The 17016-nt window shown below is 33.8% G+C and overlaps 2 protein-coding genes across 2 annotated transcripts; both read right to left on the minus strand.

Moving 5' to 3' along the window:
- Positions 1 to 3996: 3996 nt before the first annotated feature.
- Positions 3997 to 12874, minus strand: MS3_00011099 (uncharacterized protein; the record flags this gene model as incomplete). The annotated part of the gene is made up of 8 exons (XM_051219505.1): positions 3997 to 4355; positions 7274 to 7343; positions 9395 to 9606; positions 10937 to 11029; positions 11321 to 11390; positions 11448 to 11537; positions 11574 to 11718; positions 12864 to 12874. The coding sequence occupies 6 exons, from the start codon at positions 12872 to 12874 to the stop codon at positions 9593 to 9595; spliced, it is 423 nt and encodes a 140-aa protein (XP_051064663.1). The 3' UTR covers positions 3997 to 4355; positions 7274 to 7343; positions 9395 to 9592.
- On the minus strand, positions 12122 to 15764 carry MRPS33 (28S ribosomal protein S33, mitochondrial). Its single transcript, XM_051217285.1, has one exon. The coding sequence runs from the start codon at positions 14769 to 14771 to the stop codon at positions 14466 to 14468; it is 306 nt and encodes a 101-aa protein (XP_051064664.1). The 5' UTR covers positions 14772 to 15764; the 3' UTR covers positions 12122 to 14465.
- Positions 15765 to 17016: the final 1252 nt, after the last annotated feature.

Consider the following 17016-nt stretch of genomic DNA (forward strand, 5'->3'; position numbering starts at 1 on the left):
GGACGAAATTCAAAATCTTACAGTCTTCAAGTACAAATGTATACTAAATTTATAAAAACGATAATGACCTGTGAATCGATTGCTTTGGGGAATAAGATTTGCAAAATAATTGAGCATTCTGTCTGATTCATCGAAGTGAATATGACATAACATCAAGTTCTATCAAAGTGATATTGATTACTGCTTCAATTTCATTGCAAACAACGTGTTTAGATTATATCAACAGACATGTTTATACTTACTTAGGTAACTATTATTATGAAGAATACAAGTCACTCAACATGGATTATTTAGCGACATATAGGTTCCACCCTTAAAGGAGGTTAGTCGTGTAATTTATAGCTGAATTACAACGTTTTCCCACCATAACACTAGAAGGCAATTGTTCAAGTGATATATGAATTATGTGCACTTTCTATACTGCATTTCATTCCAAGTGGCGAGTGTGAACTGGAGCAAAATGTTTGTTTCAAGCTACTTGCTCATTTCATTCAAACATCTCACATCTTGTTCATTCATATCTTATCAAACAGATGATTGATTGTAGTACACATCTACCAGATGTAAGTGAATCTGGACATCATGTTCATCTTTACTTTGTAATAAAATATGTGTTACTTTGTGATAGATCGAGTCGTCATTTTTGATAGCACCCTGATCATAAATGCTACTATGAACCTATCAAGAAATGTTCCAGATCGATTCGTGAATCTCTGCAATATTGAAGTCTGTAGGCAGTTAGAACCAGATTAATTTCAGTTTAGAATTATTAGAATGAGGGAACTTATCGAACATTGTGACTTTGGTGAAACATTACTCTTCTAAATCACATTTGCTTCATAACACCAATACTTTTTGAATGATACAATTTTCCAGGAATCGACGTATCATTCAATATATTGTTGAATGAACCAAACATTTAAGTGATGACTGAGTATCAAATTATCACAGTGTTTAATCTGTGTGGATTTCGATTGTTTAGAACATGAATCAAACTAAGTGAATAATACGGTGTTGCTTGAAACGAACGATACTGGGTTCGAGTCACGGAGGGAACATCAACTCTGGGATGCAGGTATATCGAGCTGACGAGTTACAAATAGGGGGAAAACTGCATGATGGGTTCCATTGCTAGTCACCAGCCATCTTTCCTGATGAAGATTGAGTTATATTGCATGACAACTAGATGAGGACAGACGAACGTATTGTATTCGGAATTCGAAATCTTACAGTCTTCAAGTAAAATTGTATCATTAATTTATAAAAACGACATGAGCCTGTAAATCGTATGCATTGCGGAAGAAGATTTTCAAAATCATTGACCATTCTGTCTGATTCATCGCATTGAATATGGCATAACATCAAGTTCTATCAAAGTGATATTGATTACTGCTTCAATTTCATTGTAAACAACGTGTTTGTCTAATGAACAAAAACATATTTTTGTTGACCTCTTTTTTGTTTATAGAATCAGCAATGATTATACTTTGTTATCATTCATCACCTCATTACATCTCATTAATTAAATTATATAATAATGTTTATAGTCTATTCTTTTTAATGAGCGTTATATGAATGTTAGTTAGAATAAAACAACATCATTTTCTAATAGTATGTTGTTTATTTGGCTGACAGTCACCGACATACAAACATCAAAGATGAGTGAAATTCTCATTTTACGAATTATTACTACTTTTCTAAATAGAAGATTATATGAAAGCAAAGTTTCTGGCTGCAGTTCATAGATGGTCTTGCTCCAGTTATGAATAAACACTCCAATCATTTACCATCTCAGTTGTATTGTACAACTAAATTCATATTTTATGATAAGAATAAGTCTTCTCTGGGTTTCTTGTTTTGTTACACATCTGATAGATTTACATACACTGAATGAGTTGCATTGCGTAAAACATGGAGCGTATCTCTCTGGTGATGTGAAATTAAACTACTGTGGTGAATACGACAATGCTTGAATCCATGTATCAATCTGGGCTAGGCCACCATTAAAAACCTTGAATCATCGGACGTCCGTTTAGTATAATACTCATGAATCCCAATATTGAAATTACTGCAATCTCAACGGATACCCACTCTGACAATATTTTAATGGTGTTTGAAGTTTTGTTAGGAAAAGAAAAGACTCATAAATATACCAACATTCGATGCCATTAATAACGCTAATACTCCATTTAGAGAAAATCGGAATGACGTTAAAGACCTTCTATAACTTCGTAAATTTTCTGATACATAAATTTTGTTTTGATAATTTGAAAGATACTTCATTTTAATGAACGTACAAATCCTTGGAGATGTTAGATGCAAATTAAGGTTCGGAATGAAGAATAGCTGTCTAAGTGGGTTAGATAAGTGCCGTTGCCTGGTTGGAAGCAAAACAATGCGATTGGGTAAAATGACGGTTCTGAAATTCATTATAAATTTAAATGAACCCTATTACCTAAAGAAATGTGACCACCCAGCTATTCAACCAATAATTGTTCACTGAATCAAATCTAAATTACAATAAATAAGAAAGGATGCGCAAAACGTACCAATCGGAACAAATCAATATTCTTCCATCCTGTCTGGCTAGATCACGCACAGATTCGTTCAAAAGATGCTATTTTCATGGCTTTATAACACTGAGTGTTTTCAATTCCGAAACATTGCTTCAATTCACAATTGAAAATGCACAATTCCAGTCCATGCAAGCAACACAATCAAAAGAAGGAACAAACCAATGCAAACCAATATGGCTGCTGCCAAGACTTAGTATCAAGTAAACATAACATAAATGCAGTTCAGGAAGAAACATGGAAACACAGTGAAGGTGTAAGAAAAATAAAAACTATAATAAAATACAAATATGACCAACTCAAATGGAATCAAAAAGAATAACCAAATCTACAACTAAAGGAACAACAATAGGAACAAACTAAAAATGTATACATGAATGGATTTTCACACACACACACACACAAAACCTTCAAAATGGATCTTACATGAAGTATTATTCCATTCAGAACAGTAGTTTAACATACCATCATAATATGTTTATTCTTGGCACATTCAAGCATTCAGCATCGTGGAGAGGAAATGAATTTTGAGAATGCAAACTGCCACAGGAAAAATATTTATCATGTATGTGTTCAACGTAATATATATTACATTGGAGTTATTTGAAGAAACCAGTTGGTACCCATACTGAGTTTGAAATAAACGATCTCGAGTATGAGTATAGCAGTGACATATCAACTCTGTGATGCAGATTCAGCTGGCTAACGAGTCTCAAACGGGACGAAGTGACTTGTGTCATGTATTTCGTTGATGGCCACTAACAAACTCTGCTTTTATTTTTTGTGACCTTATGGTAATATCGTAGCAACTCGCACATGATTAACATATAACATGAAAAGACTGAACACTTTTCAGTCTTAAACACTAACGAGAACATTCAAACACCTAATGCAAAGGATTATTTATCGACTAGTTTCTCATAAACCCATGAAAATAGGACCGATTTTTAGCCAAGTTTTGTTCAATAATGTGGTCAATCATTGACGCAAACACTTCAGTGTTCTCTTTATTTCAAATCTCTCATCTGATTACGAACGCTACGGCATCTTTTTTCATTCCTACTTTAGTAGTAGCTTGACCCTCTAGAATTATTTCATATCCAACACATTGATAACACCTAATTAACAACAGTCTGTCAATCAGCTTTCACTAAACAGTGAATAGTCAAATAATGAAGGATTCAGGAGCTTTGTTAAATATTATTGCCGCATTTCGACAGTTTATTTTAAAACAATGAACGACGTCATTTTCGAATGATATTTCTCAGTATTGAGACTTTAATAAAATGGACATTCACAACGAACACTTGGCTGATTTCAATGGTCACATAATCACGTATACACGATACTGTTCATTGACAAGTGCAATGTTGTAACCTCTTGTGAAACTACCCATGTTTTTATTTGAATGAAAACAATGACATAAATACAAAAAATTATATTTTATATTCTACCAAACAAAGTGACATCAGTCATTACGTAAACAATCATCAATTTGATATGCAGTTCCATGAAACAATCTTCAATTCATTGAAATGATTAACAAAATAGAAAGTGTGTTTACTAAACTACAAATTGACAAGAACAAAGTCGACTTAATGAAAACGTTTGGGAATCTGTTTGTGGGGACTATGGATAAACTCTGTTCCTTCTATTGAACCATAGCCAAATGCCACAGCCGATGCCCACAATAAGCAAAGATATAACTAATGGTACAACGATGTACACATATTGCTGTGGTTTTCTTTTCTGATTGTCTTCATTTGTATCTGTAGTCATGTTCTGAAATGAACGAAATAGTATAAAGATTACAAAATATCAAATATTTACCAAATGTGATTCAATACTTGGACTAGTCTTATTCAAATCAGTTTCAGTAGTTGCGAGAGTTGTTGGTTCAGTAGCAACGTTGACAGTCGGGCTCTTCGGAAGAAGGAAACAGTGGAATTACAATTGAATATCAAATATTTCATCATTCATCAAACACCATTGTCAGTCTTGATGACAGAATTGAATTCAACAACTAGTTACATAATTTACATTTACACAATATGATCAATGAATAATGATTTAGAATATCTGATACCGATTTAACAGTCAATGTGATAAATACACACTATCCAACAACTAACTGACGACTTTTGTTTGGATGATGAAATTTGTTTCCTGGATGTCACATCTTATCACAATCTATACACTATTCAACAAACTTATGACTGACGGCTTTATTAAAGCAATTCATTCAGGATACACATTTCTCAACAAGGAATCAGAAATACTTGTCCTGTGCTTCAACAATGGGACAACGAACTTCCAATTATTATCTGAACGTGCTACACAACTTTCAGCAGATTACGCTTCATCATTCAAGCTGATTTCATCTGCCTTCTTCAACAGTTCACGTAGATATACGGTTTCATATTGAACATCGAGAATCACTTCACATTCTATGAAGAATTAACATGTTTTCAGGCATTAGTGTTAAACAACTCTTCTATTCATTGTTGAATGTCCACATAGAAACAAAGCATTGCATTCATATGTGCTTATATATCGTATAAGCTACTTTGATTTATGCACTTAGGGTACAATAGTAATCAATACTAATTCGTCACAATGCAAATGTTCTTCCGAAGAAATGATTACAATTTGGAATATCATAATAGTAAGAACAATCTTTGAAGTCTACCAATTGCTTACTTTTTCTGGCAATCATTTACATCGAAGAGATCAACTTCCTTATCATTAACAGTAATGCATATATTGACTGAATCACACCAAATACACGTATCTGATGTTTTTCCGCCTAGACATGCTTCACTCGAATTGTGATTTGGACAATCTTCAGTGAAAAGAAGAAGGTGATTGCATTTCAAGTTATCAAACAAAAGATAAATGAATTACAAAAAGGATGTAACTGTAACTCAATGATGGCGATTTCGGAGTTAAATGAGTATTTCATTCTCTGTGCATTTGTCATCACATTGCTCAATCCGAAATTCAATACACATTCAATGTCAATCAAATTTCCTGAAAACATTTTGGAATTGAATAAATTTACGTTGCATGTTGAACGATGAAATTTGTCAGGCGAATGTCAAGAACGTCAATGACTGTTAATATTAGAAAAGAAATGTACACGCTAGACGGTTAACGAATCCAAGGCAATTACAATTTCATGAAGTGTTTCTCCAACGTTAATTCCTCGGCGAAATACGATATTGAATGTACCAAATGAAAATCAAATGACACTTCCCACTCAATGCACAATCAACTAACAGACTGATATCATCTCATCCATTGTCTTGCGACATTTTGTTCAAGTAAATTTCATCAAACTGAGAACTTCTATTGTAGTTCAAAATGTGTCCTTAGTCATTTTAAATATTCAACACTGAGTCGTTGTTTGGTGTAACGTCAGTTGAGACTGATGGCTTGATACCATTTAATAACTGTCTGAAATCATATATGAAATTTCCAATTTTATGAAACGAAAGTGATGCACTCAAGTTTGAAAATAGTCAACTGTGATAAAATATGTTTTAACATACCCCCGAGATCTTCATGTTCCACTAGCGTTCCACTATTTATCCATTCATCAGGAACGTTTACACTAGGACCTCTGTAAACTAATGTGATTAATTGTACAGAAGAAGACAGTTAAAATTCTGATTTGCATTCTGGATATAACATGTTGTTTAGTCGCTAAAGAAGCGATCAAAATAAGAAATTGTTTATTATCTGATGACAGATACAATGACGGTCAAATAACGTCTTTATGAAATATGTCCTACACCGCTTCAGGTTCTGAAAGTGACCGACGTTCAACCACTAAATGAAAAATGATAATGTTAATTTCCTGATTTGTTTGACCAAGTTGTCAGTGCAACATCTACACAAAAAATAGGCTTATCTCGTTACAAATTGTTTCACAAATAGTCAATATTGAGAGGCTGCAAGTTTGACTGACTATTAGTGGGTGAGTGAATAAATGAGTAGATATATCGTCTGTCTTGTATCCTCGTTCATATATTCCCGTCTGGATCATTAAGATCATAAAGAAGACTTCTCCAAATATCTATCCGCAAATTCGTGATGAAGACATTCACACATCTTAGTTATATTACTCGGTATATCAAGTAAGGCAAGCGTCAGCTGACGTGGATCTTGAAAATCTTTTCGACGGAGCTTAGCACAAAAGACAAAACAATACCATTTCGATTTAATCACAACAACTCAAATCTGTTTTGCGGTATCAACGAGGATGACGGTTGTTGATTTGAAGATACAGATACTTTGTCATCAATTCGAAAGACAAAATATTTTCAAAATGAGTTTCGATTATGAATTTTAACTATATGTGACACTTGAATCTTGCTTCAAGATTTCTAAACACCAAAATGACGCTGAATTTTCAATATACAGAAGCATCGGGACAGTGAGTTTGCCTAAATTATTCAGATTCTATTTCACACAATTTTCCTCAGCACTTCAACGACACTTCCATCGCTTTATTGTACAAACAAAAACAACTGAATACTACAGACTGTAAGGAACACAAATTCGATCACCATTATAAATTACAGGAAATCTCCACGTAGACATAGTGATGATCGTGTACAAACAGAAGGTAACATCATGCTAACAGATGACTATTCATGTAAGTCAGTGTAAAATAGAATGTAAATAACATTTGTTACCTCCTTTCCCACAATCGATATAATAAGCAGAGCTCGATAGAACATCGTCCTTCTTAAGTCCTCTAGGAATCTGAAAAGAAGTAATACACAACCAACTATATCAAAAACAACCTAACATTGAAGTAATGTGTCGTCATTCACATTATCTTATTCAAAGGCAACTAATCGCACTTACAGTAAGCATACTGATCTCCTCCTTTCCCTACGAAATATACACCATCTAATTTACAAAGATACTCTGACTCATCTCAGTTGAAAACTTCAGTGAAGTTAGATGAACGATCTATCTATCATGGAATAAGGCTATCCATAGTAAGATGAACATCTACGTCCGTTGGTAGAAGTGTGATTGTGAATAATTGCAATGTCGCTGAACGTGAATTTGTTGTCATGTTGTGGAATTGTGTTTATGTGCTAACTTATATCAATTGTCGTTCATTTCTCAACAAAAGTGATTCCACAATTCATTCTGATTACCTCGAAACAAACAAGATGGATTGAGTTCAACACTCATAAAATTTATCATCTCACCAGCCATTTCTAGTCATCCAGCATTTATTGTAGTTCAAATCGATCAAGTTCTAACTAGTTACATTGGAACAAATACAATCTGAGAGGCGATCAAGATTTTAACAACGTCTCTCTCAAAATATTCAATTATGAACTTTTCTAACAAATGGTCTGTAGAAGTCTAAAAATGACTGTTCACCTACAGAACTCTCACATACACTCTTTGTCGTTAATCGGCTCGAAAGTATCAGAATTTGTTTACATACTACATCACTTCTTTGTTGTTCATTATTTTAAAAAGTGCTAGAATAAACAGTGTCATTATCGGATTATTAATAGTTTCATAAAGGCAGTATGCACAGTACAAATTGTTGGTGTCCTTTTATACTTCTCAATATATTTCGATGTATTTGACAGTACGGATATGCATGGAACAATGGAATAATCCATTCACTTGCTCAACTTACGTTCTCATAATAAAAAGATATCTTCCCACTCGAATGTATCAAGTGCATTACCTTGATTATATCACCTGCAAAAAAGAGAACTATCGATATTCAACATTTCAAGGATTAGTGTCGAGCATGTCATTACTAGATGTGACACTGTATGTGCCTACACACAGTGGTATCAGATTTTACCAGATATTTACTGTGTTATCTCAAATCTTTTCTGTAGTTGAATTCGAAATGAAAATAATCTCGTGAATGTTGTGTAAATGAAATAAGCATGTATCCTTCATAATGAATGTCACATGCTTAGTTTGCTTAGTTTTCATATTCAAACAATAAATCATCTACATTCTAATTACATCTGATAGTTGGAGTGGTATTCAAATTGGTGGAATATTTTCTATAATTCAGCTGACACAATCGGCTCTAGGAGAAAATGACATGAGCTGCGGTTTGTTTGTTCATAATCCGAGTTTTAGAATTTACATAGTTATGTAACGCATTGGTAAATCAGTCGATCAAATAACTTTGACCACATTATTTGTTAAAGATAAGAAGTGAACACGCTTAATACATATCGTTTTAACGATCTTCTCATTTGAAAGAATAAAAGCTAAGAATGGCCATGTAAAGAGGGAATATCCAGATGATTGTGATGTATACAGAAATGATTTTCCGATGAACACATATGTAATAATTTTTTTATAACCAGACTTCTCATCATGTTCCTTTGAAACCTGTCAATGGTGATGAATCTCTGTATTCGTTTATCTACAAATGAAATGTGATTATGACCTAATGTATCCAAACGTATGTCAATTATTCATTAAGTTTCCATCAAATATATCTACAAACAATCAATGGTTTCTATGTGTATTTAGCCTTTGATTTTGTAGAATGGTTACACTTTTATACTTCTGTTAGTTGTTTTAAGATGAATTCAATTACTCAAACTGAATAGAAAACATTTGAGTAATGACAATCAATGATGATGATGCAAAGTGTTAATAGTTCACATGTGATCAAACAATCATGGATATGGATACATACTTTTATTATCAATATTTGTAGGACAAGACCTTCTGACAGCGAAAAATTCCTCTGAAATAATCAAAGCAAAATAAATTTGTGTTCATGTATCTGTATAATGAATATTTACCTCTTTCAATAAACACATAGTGTGTTTGAACACAAGTTATGATGTTCCTTTCAAGATTTAAGTTAACCAATTCAACGAAATGAGAGTCTCAATGATCCTCATTATTATTTCACCGATATGATGAACGTTTCAATCCAATCCACTGAGTAAAATATTATACTTCTGAAATGTTGGGTTCGTAAGCTTTCGGCCAACTAATTAACCGTTAACATCTATTCGACAACAAACATAGAAAATCATTTTGTGAAATTCTGTTATTCCAATTAAACAGTATTCTCTTAACTGAACTAATTATTGCCCGGAAATATTACCCCAATGACATTAATTTCGGTAAGTGAATAAAATGAATGCCCTTCATTTTGATATTCTAGGTATTCTAGATCGAATCAATTATGTTCTACTAGCACATTATTCGTGATCGTTAGTTGATTGCATGTTTGAGGTGGTGCATGAGTTCAAGATTAATGATCAAACGATTATGATAGTTAAGAATGTGTTTAATATCCAATGGTTCAACGACAGTGGATAAGAAAGACTGTACTATTAAGAATCAAGTAAGTGACATGAAGATTTGGAGGACATCAAATATAAATTGATAGTTAATGTGCTTCAATAATCCAAACTGATTTCTCACACAACATCGCTTATTGTTGCACCAGTGATCAGCTTGATTCGTTCAATCTATCAAGAAGTGTCGTATTGATGAAATATCAATTTTATGGTAGTTCGAACAGATTGAAGAGTAGATAATTTCCACCTGAGCATTTACATCGTTTGATTCATTATTTTATAGCGACTCACGTGCAAATGGGTTTATTCTCATTTAACTCAGTTAAGCCCTTTTGTTAACTTATTTAGCGGACAAAGTCATCCGCACTATAACAATTTATTGTACCCTTATTATTTTGTGTTTGTATGAAATACGTATGCTTGAATATTGTTTACTGCCTACGCATTTATTCACTCTGCTAGTTTTACTAATAACCGCTTATTCCATTCGATTACTCATTCATTTCACATGGTATATATATGTCCATGTTATTCATATTCACTGACTCACACGCTCTCGTCACGCTCGTGCTCTCGCTCGCTTGCTTGCTTGCCTTTCGACACAACTCTTCTATGCTTGTTTGACGCATCTGTACATTTGGATATATGTGTGTGGTCTCGCAATAAACGTAATCAACACTTCGTATTTGCCTTCTGATTATTATACCGTTGGGGCGTTATACAGAACGGTTAGCAAGACGAATTGTATACGAAGTTAAGGATTATATCGAATACCGACCACCACAATTTCTACACAATGAATTTGTGTATATTTTAAAGTGAATCACTGTTTTATTCAACATTTTCACTTCACAGTAATGAATACGTGTTGTGAACATATTTTAGGGCATGAAATCACACAAATAGAATAATCACTATGTACTAGTCAGCTCTCATGAAATAATCAAGTTAAATGCCGAATCATTTATGCAAAATAAAAATGAGGAATGAAAAACATAAAACAAAATCTCACTGAATAATAGGAGAACTCACTCTCATTCAAAATCTCATTTTCACATAGAACATTGCCGAAGATATAATTGTGAATTAGTGCCAAATCCCATTGTCCTTGTAAATTAATTTTACCTGTAATTGCCAAATGAAAACATGCAACTTGATTGATAATCTACTGTGAATGAATGAAAGACTTTGAAATTAACTAGAGACTAGAATGAATTGCATGAACTGTCATTAGTTTGCTGCAACGCATCAAACTATTTACGACTTGAACAAGGAAAGACATCAGTAGATGTTTTGAATGTTAAAAAATGCATAAAACTGATCTATTGAAGTAATGAAAGCGACTTTGATTCATAGAATGAAATGTGAATGAAAAAAACAGTAAAACATTTTATTCGAGGAAAACAATTCTCTTACCTTCAGATTCTACAATGATTGTGCTAACATTAGCACCGTAAAATGTAAAGGGGAATCTCAAATCTATTTTCTAGAAATATACAAACATATGGATTAGCATCTCTGTTGCAAAATGTAGTTAACTCACCTCCTCAATAGCCGGTTTCTCAAAATTTCCACTAACAATTGGAGAGGACTGATTAAAGCGAATTAACTGGGAATACTTATAATAATGAGACTGAATATTTGTATTGGAACCTGATCGATGACTTACATATTTATATGTCTCAGTTTGGAAAATTACTTTTTCATTATTAGGAAATTCAGATTTTTCACAAAATTCATGACAGTTGAAAAATTCCGATGCAAATACAACGATCGAATAGATCGCTACCAACTGACCAAATAAAAATGTATATCTAAAATAGTTCAGATGAATAGAACAATGTTATGTCATTAGATCAAATTGGAATTGATATAATACACTCGGTTGCCTTAAGTGTACAATCAATACTCACATCATTTTCTTGTTTTAGACGTTGGTAGAACGTGTCGAGTTTATATAGAATTTTTTAAGTGTTTGTATGTCTCTTTCAGATTGGATGATTCAAATTGACCAGTAAGATGATCAAATTTCATAAAATCATTTCATAATTATTAACCAATCGTCATAGGAGATGAATTCATGGTGATGCAATAGTCTTACACTTGCTGAGGTAATATAGCCTGATATTGATCCACAGTTGATTAAAATTCCTGACTCCCCTATTGATGATAACTATTTTGGATAGAATTAACAATATTTTAAACTAAGTAATTGGTGCTCATATGTTGATGAACAAACATTGTGTTACTTGTAATCAACTGTGAATTGGTTGTCAACGGTGCATAGTTTTGATTTGATTGGTTAAAATAAAAGTAGCACACACTGGTTACATTAGATGACTACGTTCGCACTTTTATATTCAATAAAATGAATTCTTCCACTGGTTGAAATCATGGGTCAATTGAAGCTAAATCACCGTGAAAAACCTGAAAGCACTGGACGGTGAATGAATATGGATCGTGGATGCGGTCTATAACTTTATTCTATTAAACTCGAAAGAGATTGTTAATTCAATTGACCACTATCAATGAATAATTAGTCGGCACACTGGTATTTATCATAATAAAATTCGATACTAAATTGTTATAACCATTACTGAACTAAACTGTAGAGTTTTGTCAATTGTAAAGTCTTCTGATAAATCAATTCGATTGAGAATACGCAGACTATTCTTATCACCGATTGGTTTCATTTAAGGTACCAATGAAAACCAGTGGGCATTGGATAGCTGGTTCATCCTAGTGTAGTACTATTCAAATGTATAACCACCAGCCCACTATGGATAGAATGTAGAACTTTCATGTCTCAAGATCTGGTTTTCGTGATATAAGAAATCAATAAATTTATTTTCTAATAGCTAGTAGAGTTATAGATATTGTATAGAGAAAAAGGTGAGTGATCAAGACAACTAGTCCAGTGCAGGAATATATTTATTGTTCAAAACAATCAAACATTTACTGGTTATCCATCCAGATCACAGATTATAATCACTCCAACATATTCATTCTGAGCTACATTCACCATCACTTTCTTCGATTTTGATAGCAGTAGAGGTTTATAAACTCATAAATTAGTAAATAAATATTTAGAATGAGTTTTGTGGAGAATTTTAGGAAATTTCACAGGTTGAAATCATGAGTCATTTTCATACTGGCCAATATTGTACAATGTTATTTTCTATTTTATGGTATGATGTGGTTTGTTTGACTGGTATATAAACAAAGTATGTTTGAAATATAATGATTCATACATCCGAGGCTGTGACTTGCGTTCTGGACTCAACTGCTGGGCTAGATAGGGAAGCGGGGCCAATCAGAACCCTAGGTCGTTCTACGTGTTTGCGCGTCTTTGGTCCGATCGGTAATTCGCTACCCTCTAGTCAGCTGCCGTTCACAGTTATAACACAACTCTCCTACACGGATAATTTATATCCATCAAACAGGCCAAAGCAGTGAACATTCGTTTTCGTGCTCTGAATTCCGTAAACAACACACCTGCCAGGAGAATGCAGAGTAGCAATTTCTTGGCAGCGGTTTTACACGCGTGGCCACGTGAGGGCATTACTAGAGGGGAGGGACACTCCTCAACCCTATACCAAATATGCGCTGATCAGCAGAAGTATATGCACCATATTGTTTATAAACTATCCGTACATCGACTTGGCCATCATATTTTGAGCAATACGTCTATTCATACAATTCACAGTCAAAAGTTATTTGACTCATAGTGCCACAAATGCAGTTATATTTGTGATAAAAGGAGCCATCTTGAATCTCTTGAACACGATTAAAGAGGATGTCACCCGATTAAGAATAGTATTTTGATAGTTGTCTTACTTGTGATTAATGAATCGGATTGATTTTTAAAAAACCGAATCAACTACAAAGATTATTTTTTGGCACTGTCACTCAAATATTATTCTAAAAATTTGTTCTTAGTTGTGCATGATAACTTGACTAGTCGTGGATGAGACTTTTTTATCGCGTAATGTTTATTCCATACATTTCACTGACAAGTTGTGAAATAACCGTTTTGTTTATTGGTCGAAACAAGTTTTACCCGTACAGCCAATGCTGGACTAGTCACCTTTGTGTTTGTCTATGCTGAGTTGACTGATGAAGCTGAGTTTATTAACTTGAATGTCAGTTTCCTAACCTAAAATATCTATATATTCAGAAAAACCAGGACATTTCTTGACCCTAGTCAACATTGAGTAGGTTAAATCGACTAACTCGACAACTGCATTAACGACAATTTATTTTTCACAACTACTACAGATAAGAGATGTCTAAAATTCGGACTAAACTATAATTTAGTACAATAATGCAAAATATGGTCAAAGTTTTCTATAAACATGACCTACTTCTTTCAGTAACATTTGCTTGAGTAAGGAGTTCATAACTAAAGAGCACCACATGGAATTCGAATTAATTAGTAAAAAGCAAACACTATTTCAACACATAATAGTATTACTTTAAAGATTCGATACTGTTTACAAACTGCTAGTAAATATATACAAAATATTTTTTATGAAAACAAATAACAAAGTAAATAATGTCACTATTGTGATAGTCCTCGTTTACTTTCACCCTTCTTCCGTTTCCCTTTGCCACGTAATTGACGTAGACGTGCCATTTCTTCACGAAAATCTGCATGTTCATTTCTAAACAAGCCCAGATAGCGCAATTTTTGTAAAATATTACTATATTCTTCTAATGGAGGATAATAATCTTTTAAGATCATTGGGCGAGGTAATTCACTCATTATTCGAACAACTTTTATTGATTTACTATCAACTTGTTTGCCAACATCTCTGAATATTCGTCCAGCAAGCATTGTCATCTTTTTAGCATACAATGAAGTCATCTAAAAACAATTGAAATCAAACACAAATGGGTAAGGACAATAATGGTCACACTGTAAACTTAGAACACCGGCACAAATTTTCATGACTCAATTTGCTACACCCTAAAAGTCATGAAAACGAAACTTAAGGCGATGTTATTCAACCTCCATATCTGTACACTACGATCATTGTGTAGATTAAAACTTGGTAATCTAGACTGGCTGACAGCCAAACTCAAAATATTATGAACCGACTTATTTTATTGGACTGATTTCATTCGACGCTTTGATGTACATTGTATTTCTAGCGAATTAACACCAAACCCACTGGGATTGAACAAAACAAAAATGAAGTAAAATATTGATTCCAAAAAAATCCGAAATGGTCAAATATCCCAACTACTATGTGAAAAATATTCGGAGTGGTCAATTGTGGCAAATCTCACTTGTCATTTGCAGGTAGAATAATAGCTCCTCATTAGTAACTAAATAAACTCTGTTGTATAAGATTTCAACACTACGACACAACTCAAATGAACTGTTTGAAAAAATTTTGGGATATATTCCCTATTCACTTTAAGGTCTTTTAGGCCTAATATAGTTCGTAGCCATTAATGGCTACTGTATTATTCAGTTGGTTGAGTGGTAAGAAATCTCACCAAAATTCTTACCGAATAATACAGTTACGAAATAATGTAGGGACTTCGAGGACGTGAAAGCATGTAAAGCGTAGCCAAACGGTATGTAGAACATACAGCTTCCAAATATCTGAATCTACTTTCAATGGGTCCGGCTTCATATGCCTTCACCTTTGTGTTAGTGTCTTAAGACACTAACAATTAGTAGACATGTAACACATAGTGTTCCCTGTTCGGGCAAATGTGGTGATTACAAGTCAGTAATGTTTTTACCATGAATTTCTGGTAGTTCGCAAAAGTATGGGGACTGTAGATTTTATTTACAAATATGAGTAACACAATATAAAACCAAACCCCCGAGATGACCTTGTAATTTGTAAACTCCAGAAGAAAAGTATCTTCAACTTACAAGATTCAATATATGATGTTGTAGCGGTAAATAAATCCCCGAACTAAATAGCTCTGTAAGTTTTCGACATTGGATACTGACCATATGTTTTAGTGAACTCATCTAGCCAGATTAGATCAGAGAATCCCGATATATTGATTATCGCCAAATACACTTTTCCGATCTACTCGACTCTGTCTTTTGATTTCTCTCGGTGGGAACAAAGTATATTAGAAGGTGTTACTGGTAGAAGCGTTGTCAAACACTGAATACCTGTATCATTCTTCATTGGTGAGCCCGACGTGATCTGGTACACCTAATTGCAACTGTGAGTCTGTTCCTTTTTGGGATTTTTATATATCATTGCCTTATTTTTTTAAACATTGTGAATTTTTTCGTGTTTTTCCTTGGATGTATATATATATTTTCCCCTCGTTCATCATCGTACTTCATATTTCATCATGGCTGAACAGACACCCAAAGTATTCAAGCTTAAGACTTTGTCCCCACCTTCGTTTCAACTGATGCCTTTCTGGCCCGACAATATCGAAGCCTGGTTCTGCTACGCAGAATCCGATTTCTCCGAGCACGGCGTGATCGACACACGTGCACAATTCCTCGCAGAATTCAAGGCACGCGCGCTTTTCGAACGGGAAGTTTAGTACTAACGTGATTTGCATTTATCAAACTTTTGCTGTGTTCTTACGCAACAAAAGTACCATTTCAGTTCTAAAGAATCTATCCTGAGATATACGTTCGGTAGATTACTATTTTTTTTAGTTTCACCATATTTAATAGTTACCTGTTGTTTTGCTTAGTTTACTATTCGGTTTGTTTTTGTTTTTCACGTATAGACTAGTTTCAGTTTATAACACTCGTTTTATCCATTTTTGTCTGTTTTCAGTGTGCTTTTTAGTGTTTTTTAAATGTCTTAGGCTCTTGCAAGCATCTATAACATAGTTTGCTTCAACATAGTCATGAAAAACTCGTGCAAATGTCGGCGATGCCGTTTTGCTGTTGCAACTGGCATGCAGTGCGACAACTGCAAAGGTTGGTTCCACAAAGCATTCACAAATCTGACATTAACTTCTTACAACAGACTCAGAAAGTCAGACCAAAAATGGGTATGTGTCACGTGCAGCACGGATGCTGTAGTTTTGCTGAGTAACATCATTGTCCTACTGACAGGTCTTCGGAACAAGTTGTCAGTTAACTTGGACAACGACAGTAAGAAAACCGG

The sequence above is a fragment of the Schistosoma haematobium genome, chromosome 5, assembly GCF_000699445.3.
Source record: "Schistosoma haematobium chromosome 5, whole genome shotgun sequence".
NCBI lineage: Eukaryota > Metazoa > Platyhelminthes > Trematoda > Strigeidida > Schistosomatidae > Schistosoma > Schistosoma haematobium.

What these genes read in the sequence shown, in the direction of transcription:
- MRPS33 (XM_051217285.1), bottom strand. Translation starts at nt 14,771, where the DNA reads ATGACTTCATTGTATGCTAAAAAGATGACAATGCTTGCTGGACGAATA.